Consider the following 13,780-nt stretch of genomic DNA (forward strand, 5'->3'; position numbering starts at 1 on the left):
CGAAAGCTGCAGTGCGCAAGCCAGGACTCCTGTCCAACTGCAAACCGTTGCCGTTCGTGTATTTTACAAATTGTCACAAAGTACGAGTTTTGAAGCGTGTACGGGCATCTTTCCCGCCTGCTGTCACTATGAGTGACATTTTCGGCGGCGAGTTCGTCAAAAAATGTTGATCGGGGAACGCATGGCCATGAGCCGGGCTTGACATACGTATGAGGACCTGAAGGATATCAGGGATCTCTTTTTTTTCCGAGAACCACTATACAATGTCATTAATGCCATGCACCCGGCGAGCCATCGTGTTCACCAGCCGGATCAGTTTTCGCGATCGTCCTGCTAACACGCTAGCCGCGTATCGGGCCGCGAGTTACTGGATAGTGTAATCGAATGGCGATATCACGCCGACGTAGCGAGCGCAGTTTTAGTATGCGATATAACTTCATAAGTCTAGGAAAGAAGTTGTTTACTTGCATCAGCCGTGATGACGCACGATCAACCTCATCGTCGTTGACGTTAACTGCATTGAATAGCGTCGCTATGCATTCTGACCTTTGCGGCTCTGCATGGTTTACGCGGGAAGGTGATGTTCCCACGTGTCTGGCAGATTGACGCATAAATTATGGAATTTCAGTGCTGTGCTTTCCCTCTCACTGATTGAGTCTTGTTTCCAATATGGACTGGGAGGTCGGACGGCCTATCAAAAGTGAGCCACTATCGGTTTTGGGCTACAGTGTGTCCCGGAATATATGATCCTCCAGTTTTTATTTTGAACTATGAGATTTAAATTTTATAAAACAACTCAAGCTGAGCTCATCGCAACTGTGACCGTGTCCTAATGCCCTATACTGGCTAAGCGCGGATATAAACATATAGTTATACCCAATCGATCATCAGCTTACAAATTTATTAACCCTTCTCCTTACCAATTTATTCATTTGGATTTTTTCACCATGACACTAGCCTAAAGCTATCCTTTCCACCATGGCATTGTATACTCATTTCTTTTCTGAGTTGTTGCTAAAATTGGAAAATCCAAAGAAGAACAGTCCATTGAAGTTGACCCAGCACGCTGATATCTGATGCAATTTCTGCAGGGATTTACATCACCTTCTTATGTTGAACCCAACATGGCCAATGATTTTGGAGAAAGGCACGTCTACCCAGCCCGCTTTGAAGATCTGCTTTCCAATGTTCTTATGGCTTCCGCTACTCAAAAAAACTTGGTACCGAGAAAAAGGTCAATAAAACTTGAAACACAGCTTGAGACACAGCATCATTGATTGGCTGAAATATAACAAGTTAGGTTGGTCTCAGCAGTCAGTTGCAACGCTTGCAAGGAATTGTAAAACATTATTTCAGGCGTTCTGTGGTTTATATGCGCCATCACGAAACTCCTTAAGGAACGAGCCATCCCGTCCCTGCCATGTTTGCCAAATTCAACGGATTTAAACAAGCCCGAAACACACAAGCATCGCAAGAGGGAAAGCACACATCTGCCTTCATCCTCTCCTTCTAAGAAGTCTTCTGCGTTTGTTTAGGTTGTGTGGAAGTACCTACCTGCGGATAAATCGCCATCTCCTTGGGTCCCTGTGAAGGAGAACTTGTTAAGGTTAGCAGATAACCTTCGTGCTGCATCCGAGTATCTTGACAGGCAAAATAAACACCATACTATGAACACAAGAGGAAGGTCAGACGCCACAGATGTAGTATGAAATGGGAAGTCTACAGTCGTAAGCAGATATGGCCAGACCCTGAAAGCTCAGTACGGGAGCACTCCATGATTGCCTGCTGAATGCTTCTGCCTATACTCCTCTGTTTCTCAATGATTTTGCACCCACTGATGCAAGGAGGAGGTACGAATTTATTAATGGTTTGGTGTTTCCATTCAAGACCGTACGCTTCTCTTACACTAGCTGTAGGGAACACCTTCATTTTGTGTGGAAATTTAATGACGACGACAGCGAGACATTTCTTCTACAAAAGAATGATGAAGTGAGTAATGCCCTGAAAGCAGATTTCCCGAAGTATTTCACGAGGTCCATGAGAAGAACATTTCTGGACACTTTTGGCCGAGTCAGTGCAGTTAACCCAGCTCTTCTCAGGAACATGTTCAAGACCTTGACTGGCGATGTCTCCAGCGCGGCAAACACCCACGAAGCTGAGATAGATGCGAGATTGGCACAGTTCATTGATGATGAAGACGAGACTCTTGTATGGGACCTGAGGGTGAACAATGGTCGACCTGAAACTTACCTTCCTTTCCTTGAACGCTGTCAGCAGTACCTTGCTAGCTGTGTTGAAACTTCCGTCTCCGATCGTAGGCATGATGATGTCATTGAAGGCGAGGTGGTTACCCACATGGCCACTGCCTTGAATGCAACCGATTTTTATGATCAAGTGATCAAGACCTGCCCCCCTGATATTGCTATCCCTTCCCTACAATGGCTTCGCTGGCAATTCTGGCCAAGACGTCCAGGGTCTGCTGCTTCTAAGAGGTACACTGGTCGCATTCGAGTTAAGTATATGATCATGGCGCGACAGATGAGAGAGAACCACATTGACCAGTATTATGCATCAGCGATGTTCAGATACCAGAAAGAATTCTGTGTCCGATTCCATAACTACACTTCCCTCATATGTCAGGATGATAAACACACTATTAAAGTAGGCGAACCAGGACTACCAGTGTCTGCGGTTGAACGGGGCAAACAAGTTTTAGTTGCCAAAGATCAGACATTTGAAGTAGCAGATCACGACTTTACGAAGTTTTCTCTCTCCCCATCTGTCTCCTTCAAAGTTGAGATCCCAGACAGTATGATGGGAAGTTTCTATAGAGGTGTAGTCTACGTTGGCTTGAAGGAAAATGCATTTGAAGCATCATCCTGTCTGAGGCATCTGGCTGAATATAGTGCTACTGTACCGCGTGACAACCCAATTGAATGTCATTATCACGATGGAGGACCCGATCACAACGTTCGCCACATGCGCAACAAACTGGCGAACATTGCCTACTTCTTAGACAGAAATTTAGATGCGCTCAGCAGTGTTCAAACTCCTCCTAAACACAGTTGGAAGAACCCAGCTGAGCGTTGTATGTCTATTCTGAACATTGGACTCCAGGGGGTGGGGTTGATGCGCCAGAAAACTGCTTCATGTGAAGATAAACTAAAAAATGCTGGGAACCTTGGGGCCATACGTAACCTAGAATCTATTTTGCCACAAATCAGACAGGAGGTACTGGATGCAGTCCAGCCAGTCAAAGATCTGCTAGGTGATGTTTTCTCACGTTTGAAGCTGAAGGATGAACCACTGCGGCCTTTTCAAGCAGCGTCACGGGATGATATCTCTGCTCTTGCTCAAACCCTTACCCGAATAGACCCGGACTTTGATGCATCTGTGTTGACTGATTCTAAAAAAACTGTGAAGCCTGGAAGATTAATACTGGATTTCATTAAGAAACATTGTCTTGAAAGACATTACATGTTTAGCATAAAGCGTTGTGGTGATGCAGATTGTGTTTGTGGCAAGCCCAGTCTGCCGGAGGAGATCTTCCATGACCTTCACCACCTTCCAGATCCGACTGCATCTCCAACAGAAGCCGACAAGTACATGAATTTCCAGGTATGACAAAGGATGACAGAGGTGTATTGAAATTCTATAGCCTGCTAGATTCTTTTACTGGCAGTATCCTTAAAATGTACTTTGATTGAGTGTACACTTCCTTTCATCAGTTTAACAAACGGAGGACATTAAAAAAATTCCACATTTGACCAGTATATATTCATGATTTTGCTTTCTATTCTATTTCTACAGGAGATATATGGTAAAAAACACACAGATGAAGAATTGTTCCTGCCATCCAAGATTCACAGACGAGGTGAAAAGAATCATGGGATGCCATTTCCACCCAGTTCGCAATATGCAAAGAACACCAAAAGTGTCATCCAGGTCTGTTCATGATTTTTTGTAAACTTCAACAATAAAATACCTGCAAATGTTTGAAAAGTGTTTCCAAATACTTAAATGCTTATCAAACTACCTATTAACACTTTCTGTATGAATTCATTTCATCTTTTCCATTTTCAGTGTGACGAATGTCAGCGTTGGCGGTGTCTATATAGCAAGAAGGCTCTCAAAAGGGATGATCGTGACCAACTTCAGCGAGAGATGGATACACTTATCTATTCATGTGGAACGTCATTCAGTGATCTTGATGAATTACCAGATGACTCAGTTCTTAATCGTGTGTTTATGAGCAAGAAACTTACCTGCATGTCGCCCATGGAGATCCCCTATTATGCCTCCTTTCCAGAAGAACCACTGTGTTTTGAATGTGGCACAGATGATAATTTGTGTGACTATGATGCCAAGAAGAACTATCCGTTGTGTGAAGGGTGCAGGGCTGCTGGTAAAACATTTAATGAAAGACGAACCAAGGCGTTTGCAGCTCGGGAGACGGGGGGGACACTATAAACTCTTCACAGAGATAGAATGAGGGACAACAATTTTTCATAATTTTCATACATGTATAGTCATTTGAAATATGAAGTTGTTCCTTGATATTTAAATCACAACAGTTTGAGACATCGACATTAATACTACCTGAGACTAAAATTATTCCCATGAAGTTTCTCTAGGCCTAGTCCATCATACTGTGCTGTGGTCTAGCCTACTTGTCTTGATTGTTTTTGTGCCCACGGGGCCCACTTGTACTCTTTCTTTACTATTCTATTGTTAATTCCATGTTTGTGTTTGTGTTCGGAAAAAGAAAAAAGAAAAAAAAACCCACCTCCCTCATCACTTTCTTTAGATGACAAGGATGATAAACTAACTTTTTTTTTATGGGGCCTTAGTGTTAATAACATTAATTGCTTGCTATGGGCTATGTATCATGCGTCACGAGTGCATGTTCACATCGAACAATATAGTAAAATAGGAAGTATAATGCAGCAATTTAACCATAAAAAGTGAACAGAATTACTTATATTTTGTGAAAAAGTGAAAATATTTTTTATATTTTTTTACTATTTACTGTGACGTAATCACTTTAATGTACTAACTTTAAATAATTAATAATAACATGTCATTCATGATAGGCTTTTGTCACAAACATTTTTTTTTATTCCACATTTATAGATGGCATCTGTGCCCCTAGGGATTAAACGGCGATCGCAGTCGCGTCGGTCTACACATGAAATCCAGGACAACGATGTCACCTCAACCATATCATCTGGTCCATCATCTCCACTCGCAGGGAGCAGTTCAAGAGTCAAGCCCTCCTCCTTGTCTATGCGAAAGAAGAGAGAATGTTTGAAAAAGGATCCAGTAGCATGGGCTGTGCTCAAAGCATCTGAAGCAGAGAGGCAGCGATGAAGAAGAATGAATCGAACTGAAGAGCAAATACAGAGGGATCGAGAACGCGGTACAGTAAGGACAGCGAAATATTTCAGAAAGAAGAAAGAACTTGCTGAACCACAACCCAAAGGAAAAAAGAAGAAGTCAATAAAGACCCGTGCGGGTATAATGAAGCAGAGGGAATACTGGAAACAAAAGCAAAAGGAATGTCGAATGAATCGGAAACCCCAAAAAGCGGCTTGGATAAAGAAAAAGGACCGGGAACGGAAGTGCCAACAGAAGACTGCTCCGGAGACGGCTCAGCCAACTGCTGACGACAATGATGAAGACGTCCCACCACCACCATTCCCGATCCCTGGATATGAAAATCCTGCAACGAAAAGGAAAGCTGTTTCTCGTGTAAAGGAAATAATGCCAACTGATGCCAATAAATATGCAGAAGTAGTAGATGCTCTACAGAGTGGGAGTAGAATTTCACCAAGAAAGAAGGCAGCAATCGATCGCAGAGGATTAACTGGTAAAAACAAGGAAAAGCTAGAATTATCTCTTGATGTGTGCATGCGCTTGAAAGCAAACGCGAAGACCCTCCGTGGTAAAACCGATGATAAGAGTAAAGCTAAGCGGAGAACAATCTTCACTGCCATACTTGGTGAGAAATACAAACGCCAGCAAAACCGTCTCGCAAAGCTGTTTGGAACTCGACCCAATTACCTATCACAGCTACAAAGCTACGAGCCAGAGGCAATCAAGTCGCGACGTTCACTACGTAGAGTGAGAAAAGATGGAACAACTCCAGATACAATAGCCGCCATTGCTGACCTGACACCTATCATAGTCCAGAGGTTTCGCGAGAACTGCCTTTGAGGAAATCTGTGAAGAAAGATCTCAAGCCACGCCATCAGATGGAGGTGACAGTGTCAAGGGCGTATACAATCTGGAAAGCTCGACATCCTTCATCAAAGCTAAGCCTTGATGTATTCCGGAGGTTTAGGTCAGCGGATGTTCTTCTTCTTCGACGGACCAGGCTGAACTAATGTCTGTGTGAAATATGCACAGACATAATGCTAAAGTTGCAAGCTCTGAATTATTTGGCATGTACCCATGGACACAAGGAAGTCAAACTTGCAGACAAGTATGAACTCATTGCTGCAACACTGTGCCCGAAGGAAAATGAGAATGACAAGTATTTCCAACCGACATGTATCCGTCGAAACTGTGATGACTGTGGTGTGAAGCTGCTTGATGACAAATTTGCTGGCCTGTTGGAAGATGCTGGGAGTCAGTCAGTGAAATGGCGAAAGTGGTGTAACAAGAAGTACATGCATGATGGGAAAGAGAAATCCAAGAAGTGCATTGTGACCAAGACAGGAACTGTAGAGAGCTTTATAGGGGAGCTGAAAGATGAAACCGTGTCTCTGGCTAGTCATATGTTCGTGGCATCATGGCAGCATGACATGTACCGGAAAGTAACGAAGGACCCACCTGAGAACACGGTGATTGCTGTCCTCGATTTTGCGGAGAACTACAGCTGTCAATCGCAGGATGAGGTGCAGTCAGCTCATTGGGCTAAAGATCAAGTGACCATCCATCCAATAGTCGCTACGTACATCTGTCCTGATCATGGAGACCATGCAGTACAAGAAGCTATCGTGATAATAAGCAACGACCTGGTACATGACGGAAATGCTGTACACCACTTCACCGAACTAGCGGTAACCCACTTGCGAGAGAACCAGAAAGTTCAAATGCAGAGGCTCATTTAATTTACTGACGGATGTAGCTGCCAGTATAAGAGTAAACTCCCATTTGCCGACATTTCTTTTTGTGAGGATGATCTAGGAGTCAGGCAAGAGAGGCATTACTTTGGCAGTCGTCATGGGAAGGGACCGTCAGATGGTGTCTCGGGTGTGGTGAAGGCAGCTTTGAGAAGGGCTGTTTTGTCGCGCCAGGCAAATATTGATGACGCCTGGAGTGCATTTCAGTTCTGCAAAGAAAACCTGACCAAGACCGATTGTCACACCCAAAGGCAGAAGTATATCTTTGTAGAAGTTGGTTCTGTCAATAGAGACAGAAAGGACCGTGAAGTAAACGTCGCGGTGGCGGGCACAAGGCTATTACAGGCAGTGAAGGGCGTCAAACCTGGAGTCATAGCTGCTCGGCTCTTGAGCTGCTTCTGTCCCGGCTGTGAAGGAGATGGTCCATGCGAGAATGTCCCCTACACTTTGCCATGGCAACCTCGCACGCTGAACATGAAGGTACCTCCAGCTCAACGAAATCCCACTCGCATGGTTGACGAGGAGCTTGGACAGGATAGCGATACCGATCAACATGATCAGGCTGATAAGCAACATGATGCGCATGATATACCATTACAAGCACTTTGGGATAGCCTACAAGGTAAATATTGTATTTTTTATGGTCTAAAGTCATTAGAGGTTTTTGAATGACTCTGCTTGTCTGATCAACTATAATTTTTGTTTTGTGTATTTCAGGGATTGAACGCTCTGAATCTCATATTGATGAGGAAGATCCTGGAGCTGACAACAGTCTGAACATAAGCTTTAACATAAGTTTACTGGAGGAATTGGATGCAGAAATGTTAGGTATGATACACTGTATTATTTACAAGGACTGCATTTTCTTTGGAATTGACAGCCATGAAAAGTTTTCAAATTATTTTACAGGTGTCGAAGGCCTTGAACAACTACTTAGTGGTAGTCCGCAGAGCACTGAAGACCCAAGGAAACACCTAGATGACGACACTGTAAGTCTGATTAATTTTAAACAGATTTGGGCTGATGGGGTACCCGCCTCCTTCCCCTGTGCGACTTACATACAAGTCTAAGGTTTTTATGGAACCTTACAGTTCTCTGGTCATCATGTCTTGTCAGTAGGTGAGGATGTCATGAAAAATATTAAGAGGAAACATGGCATTCTGAAGATAGCACATCATTAGGTGCGTAATGAACTGACAATGTTCAAGTATGGTACAGAGGATCAATATGAGATTTTTCTGGTTTTCATGTATTGTACAGTGTAATCTCAAAATCTTTGCAAATTCCTGTGTTCACCATTATTTTCAACATGTTCAATTCAAGGGTGGGTCACCAGCTTTGTGATGGCCAAGAGGTTCTTTGCCCTACTTGTCCAACTGAATTGATACCTCCGGTAGGATTCGAACCTACATACAAAGCTGGCAACCTTTTGAATTACCATGCTGAGCTAAGAACAAACATGTACAGTAATATGGTTACTTCAGTACTAGTTCAGGTGCTCAATGGTTCAAGCACTGTTTATCTGTTCATTGTTCAAGTTAGAATGTTAGAGAAGACACTATCCATGTTTGGTATTATGTTGAGTGTTATTGTTTTAAAGGGAGTGTTGCCAGGATCAGGATCAGCGGGTTACGTGCCCGGTGTCATGCAAAAAACATATTCCCACTCCATTCCATACAGCAATTCTGTTCTTAAACATCCAATAATGACAAAATCTAAAAGAAAAGTAAATTTTCCATCAAATTATGACATACGTGAATAATAAAGTTTCAATGATGGCATACGTGAACATTAGCTGTAAACGTTCTCCAGAGGCCATAAAGAAAAATGCTACTGGCAAAATATCTTATTAGAGTTAAGGCTTCATTACCCAGGTTTGAAAATAAGGGCAGTTGTGAATGTCATGTTTGAGCAATAATTTATAAGAACTTGTTTTGTTGTTTTTGTTATTTTTTAGTTAACATGATTAATGTTTATGAATTTTAGACACATTACTTACTGGAAACTATGTCTCTGGTCACATAAATCACTTGTTTGAATAAAACACCTTTATTTTGTGGTAATTATTGCAGTTTTTCATCTAATTTTTCTGTCAATTATGACATACGTGAATTTCCGGTTCAATTAAATTGAAGCTGAATATCTCTTCAACCCTGAAGCTCAGTGATTTGAAACACATTTGTTATAGAAGTAGGGTATATATACACCTAAAAAAACTGTAATACAATGTTCTTCCCTGGGTTGCAATATTGACCCCTCATGTCACATATATGTATCACATTAGCAAATTGTTGCTCATATATATGCACATGAGTTTACGAAGACGGCGGAGCGCGAGATTCCAGCCCCCCTTCCTCCCCCCGCGCGCACGTGGCCGGGCATGGTCGAAATGGTATCTCCAACAAACACTGCCTCACGGAGTTTTTGCGCTGCGGGACGGCGTGAACGGCTTATTTGTAACTCCCTCCCCCCTCCCCGCTGAGTACGGCACAGTCGCGGCGGTCAGTTGTGTATGTGTGAAGAAAACTGAGCGATATTACGCTGCCCCGTTTACAAGTCTGTTTAAACTGCCGTTGCGCTAACCGTAGTATTTCAGCGTAATATGAGGGGAAAAAGTGCCGGTCAGGAGGACCGGGAGTTTCGTACAGATGGTGGCCCGAGCAAAAACTTGGTGGGCTCGGGCTTCCGGGTCGGAACTAATTTCGAACGCTGCCGGCGGCACGGGAGCGATTTGTTCTCGTATCTTCCAAAATTTTTGCTCTCGTAATTGTTGTTACCAGAGCGCTTTGAAAGCTGACGGGAGCGAAATTGCTCGCCGCTCCCGTGTATTTTTTTCGCTGGTACCATGCAACGTCCGCAGTCGATTGGCAGAAATGTCCTGACGCCGACAATTCTGTGCATGGGTATCTAGTCCAACTGGATCAACATATATGTGGTAGATGACTTTATCTATTACAGCTTTTTACTACAAATTTCATTCATGTTAGAGAATTAATAGATAATACGGTACTTTCTTCCTAAGGATAATCTCCACGTTGTGCATGAAATTTTATCGATTTTTCGTTTTCAACTTTATTCGATGGCTAACACTATGTGCCACCTGTGTACATGCTCATGTCTCTATATAACGGTACATGTGAACCGTCAGAGCGTTTTTTCTTGGCCGCACGTGAGCATGGTAGTAAGCACGGCGCTGCACGTCCATTTATGACTCAAGGACATGATAACCAACCCACGAACTATTCCGATTCGGTGAGTAATAATAAGCAGTATCATTCATGCGAGCGTCACGCCTAGCACACTGTTCATTACATGGATGGTCATGTACATCAATGTACTCTCTAGTGATACGCGAACCAATTGGTAGTAATCCCAGCGAGCCGCAAAATTAGTTCAACACCCGGTCGCAACAGCATCCTTATACTGTAGTGCGGCCGTACAACTACGCCGTCGGTCTGTTGTTAATATTTAGGGCTGTGAAGTCAGGATGATGCGGGAGTTCGCGCGTTCCTGGCGAGGTAACGCGTCTGTAATTTTCTTAGAATTTCCAAAGGTGCATTGGGAACATTTTGACCAATTTAGTGGTGCAGTTACTCAGGATATGATCGCGTAGAGTACTAACGAATAGATATTTGATATCACATACTCACTCCATTTGCACACGAGCGCACCGTCATTGGTGAAAAATAGAAAAAAACCCTCATTTCTCCGGTGATTCGATTTTCCTGACGCGATACGTAGCCGTATAGGGAAATGGATATTGGTCAGCTGGTGATTACAATTCGGGATTAATTTAATTTTACACTCCGGTTTTAATGATAACATGATTGTTGTAAAAGCGCGATCGGATTGTTTATAAGTGCCGTACTTTATTAGTTATGGCCGGGTCTTTATTAGTTATTCGCATAAAAATTTTCTATGTTTTAACACACAATGTGATTTTTAAGCAGGTTTTTTCTGAGTTTTCTCGGTAAAATAAAATTAAAAGGAAATAATCCTGACCGCTATTTGGTCCATATTGTGCTTACACATTGACAAAAAATCTTATCCCTGCACCTCTTTCTGTGGTAGTTTGAGAAATATCCAAAATACCCAAGTTTTTACAATAAAATTGCAAAATTTGTGTGGTAACATAATTAGGTGCTGGGACAATTTTTAATGAAATGTTTCTGGCTTGAGCATAGAGATATATCTCCTGCTATAAGATAGAAACGAAGTGTTGATTCGGGATCATTCGCGCAAAGTAAATGTTTAATCTTCCACTAGAGCATGACGCCGTGGCACAACGTGGAGAGTATCCTTTTAATAACAGATGCTCAAGTCTGTTAGAAATTGACTGCAGCGCAAGTACAGCGGTGAGTACAGTGCGGCCTACTAACCAGTGACACAACCGGAGTACCACAGTTTTACCTAATTAAATGTCAATATAGACATGTATGATGAGTCCATCATGCTTCACAGACTACTATGACATTCTTTAACCTCTTGCTAGCTGAAATACTTGACTAAGTTGCAGGGCCCTCGTCTATCTCTGCCGGGCGGCTCACTCGCGCATCGTCGCCAAATGGCCGAACAAATTATAATGCCTGGCGATTGAAAATCTATTGGGTGCGAAGAAAAGTGACGTAACGTAATGTTTCCCGAATAAACATGACTCGCAAAACTGCGATCCGATAATTTGATCGTTCGAAACAGCACGTTTCTTTTTTGCGTTCCGGTAAATACTCTGTGTCATTCCTGATTGCCATCTTTTCCTCGATTGGCCGGAAAAGTTTTGCTGTCGGCTCCTCATACCAGCTCGGGTGCCCATTGTCGCTACAAACCGTTCACACGGTAATTTTGAGTTCCGTATTTAAGCGTTCACACGCTAAAAATTAGGGTTCCCTATATAGCAGAGAGATTTGGCCGCAACGTCAGGATTTGACTCCATGTTGGTTTCCAAATGTATCAACACCGCTTGCCGTTTAAGTACAGGGTGCGCTGTATGGATACGCTGTAGCAAGTGGTCCGAGTAATTAATGTGACTATCGTGGCCTCAAAAAACAGCCTCCCCTCAAAATTAGCAGAGATATAGCTAAGACATGTGTATCTAGACATGTTCTAGAAATGAACTCATGAATCGTTCGCGGACGGTAACGATATGATGAGTTAATTGTCACGTGTCTTACCCCGCCTAATGCCGTGTCCTACTATTCGTGGAAAACAACCATGTCGCCAGCGACCAGCGTGATCTGATAGTTTTGTTCGAGCTCGTCATGCGCGCAACTCTCTGGTATATGGTAGCGGAGTGCTGGAGAGAAGTATTTGGTAAGAATAGTTGGTAGAGGGAGAAGAAAGGAGCAAGAGCGTGGGGCAAGCACGGTATGATTAGGTGAGTACATCTAGCAAAAGTATACGCGCTTGCTAAGGGGCCGGACACATCACGACTAAGGGGCACGTCGGCGAGGCCATCGCCCCGACGGCCGAATCGCCGAGTGGCATCGGCAGTCGTGGACACATGGGGTCCATGGCGATTTGTCATCGGCGATTTGCCCAATCGGCGCCGAGTGGCATCCGGCGCAGATCTGGAGCACACCAGCGATTCAAATCGGGCGATGGCTAGTCCGGCTGTGATGGCATCAGTCATCATTGAACAACTCCTGAGGCTGAGTCATTTGTAAAATCGGTGCGGAGTGTTATCGCGTGGCGGTCGCGGACACACCAGGCGATGGCATCGGGGCAGAATCGCCATCGGCCGGACTGGCAATCGGGGCGATTAATATCAAATACGTTTTGCATGCTGTTGCGTATGCCATCTGCCGAAGTTGCATCGGGTCGGGAGTGCATCGGCGGCGGATTGAGTGGGACACACCAGGCGTTTTCAACCCGACCCACATCGGCCGTGAGTGGCACGCCGAGTGGCTATCCGCCTGGTGTGTCCGGGCCCTTTTAGCCACGCTTGCTTAGCCGGCGATTGCTCCAGGCTTGCTTAGCGCGGAATCATATCCGCGCAACAAACGTAAGCCGCGTATATTCGGACAACGACGCTGGCGCGCCCTTAATTGTATTGTCGTGTCGCAACGCATTTCGAAGATTGCGGAAACTGTAGCGCTGCTAACCTAGACGCTATCCCGTTCTGCGGCACGATCGTCCAGGGTACACGTGTGGAACTCCGGGTCCTCCGAATTACCATACTCCCTAGACCACTAAAGGCTCACACTGACTATCAATAGAACTCCACGACCATTTAGGCCCCAACTACTTGCACACACCAATACAGGTACCGAGCTAGGCCAGTGTAGGTGTGAAACACGAGTACAGAATACACACCCACAGCACCACCGGCGACTTACAGATAGTGTTTCGCCCAGCCAACCCGTAACTCATCAGGTGCCGCCACCAGCCAGCACGAGCCAGCACATACGTCAGCAGCCACGGACGTGGGTCAACAGGGTGTAGCGACGCTTTTTTCCGCTCCTACTATACATACTCTTCTCTACTTGGAGAGCGCTCAGAACTGCGTGAGCACACGGAACCTACGACAGGATGCGTGAGAATGAGGATCGAGAATGCGTGAGTCTGCCCCCGCGAATGGCAGCGTGAGAACTAGTAGGGTCTGAGCGTTAACAGAGTAAGAGTTTAAACCCTAAAGGGTGAAATTTTAATTTTCGAGG

The 13,780-nt window shown here is 44.2% G+C and overlaps 2 protein-coding genes across 2 annotated transcripts; both read left to right on the forward strand.

Moving 5' to 3' along the window:
• The first annotated feature begins 1,846 nt into the window (after positions 1-1,846).
• LOC106814419 lies at positions 1,847-4,764 on the forward strand. Its single transcript, XM_014818733.1, has 3 exons — positions 1,847-3,618; positions 3,811-3,945; positions 4,084-4,764. Exons 1-3 carry the CDS (start codon positions 2,038-2,040, stop codon positions 4,468-4,470), a joined length of 2,103 nt encoding a protein of 700 aa, XP_014674219.1. The 5' UTR covers positions 1,847-2,037; the 3' UTR covers positions 4,471-4,764.
• Positions 4,765-6,292: 1,528 nt separating this feature from the next.
• On the forward strand, positions 6,293-7,935 carry LOC106814420. The gene is made up of 2 exons (XM_014818734.1): positions 6,293-7,749; positions 7,845-7,935. The coding sequence occupies exon 1, from the start codon at positions 6,414-6,416 to the stop codon at positions 7,113-7,115; it is 702 nt and encodes a 233-aa protein (XP_014674220.1). The 5' UTR covers positions 6,293-6,413; the 3' UTR covers positions 7,116-7,749; positions 7,845-7,935.
• The last annotated feature ends 5,845 nt before the right edge of the window (positions 7,936-13,780 follow it).

This window comes from Priapulus caudatus, unplaced genomic scaffold, assembly GCF_000485595.1.
Source record: "Priapulus caudatus unplaced genomic scaffold, Priapulus_caudatus-5.0.1 Scaffold923, whole genome shotgun sequence".
NCBI classification, from domain to species: domain Eukaryota; kingdom Metazoa; phylum Priapulida; class Priapulimorpha; order Priapulimorphida; family Priapulidae; genus Priapulus; species Priapulus caudatus.

What these genes read in the sequence shown, in the direction of transcription:
- LOC106814419 (XM_014818733.1), top strand. Translation starts at nt 2,038, where the DNA reads ATGAGAAGAACATTTCTGGACACTTTTGGCCGAGTCAGTGCAGTTAAC. An exon ending in ACAAGTACATGAATTTCCAG is followed by an intron (nt 3,619 to 3,810) that starts GTATGACAAAGG and finishes CTATTTCTACAG; the next exon opens with GAGATATATGGTAAAAAACA. An exon ending in ACACCAAAAGTGTCATCCAG is followed by an intron (nt 3,946 to 4,083) that starts GTCTGTTCATGA and finishes TTCCATTTTCAG; the next exon opens with TGTGACGAATGTCAGCGTTG.
- LOC106814420 (XM_014818734.1), top strand. Translation starts at nt 6,414, where the DNA reads ATGCTAAAGTTGCAAGCTCTGAATTATTTGGCATGTACCCATGGACAC.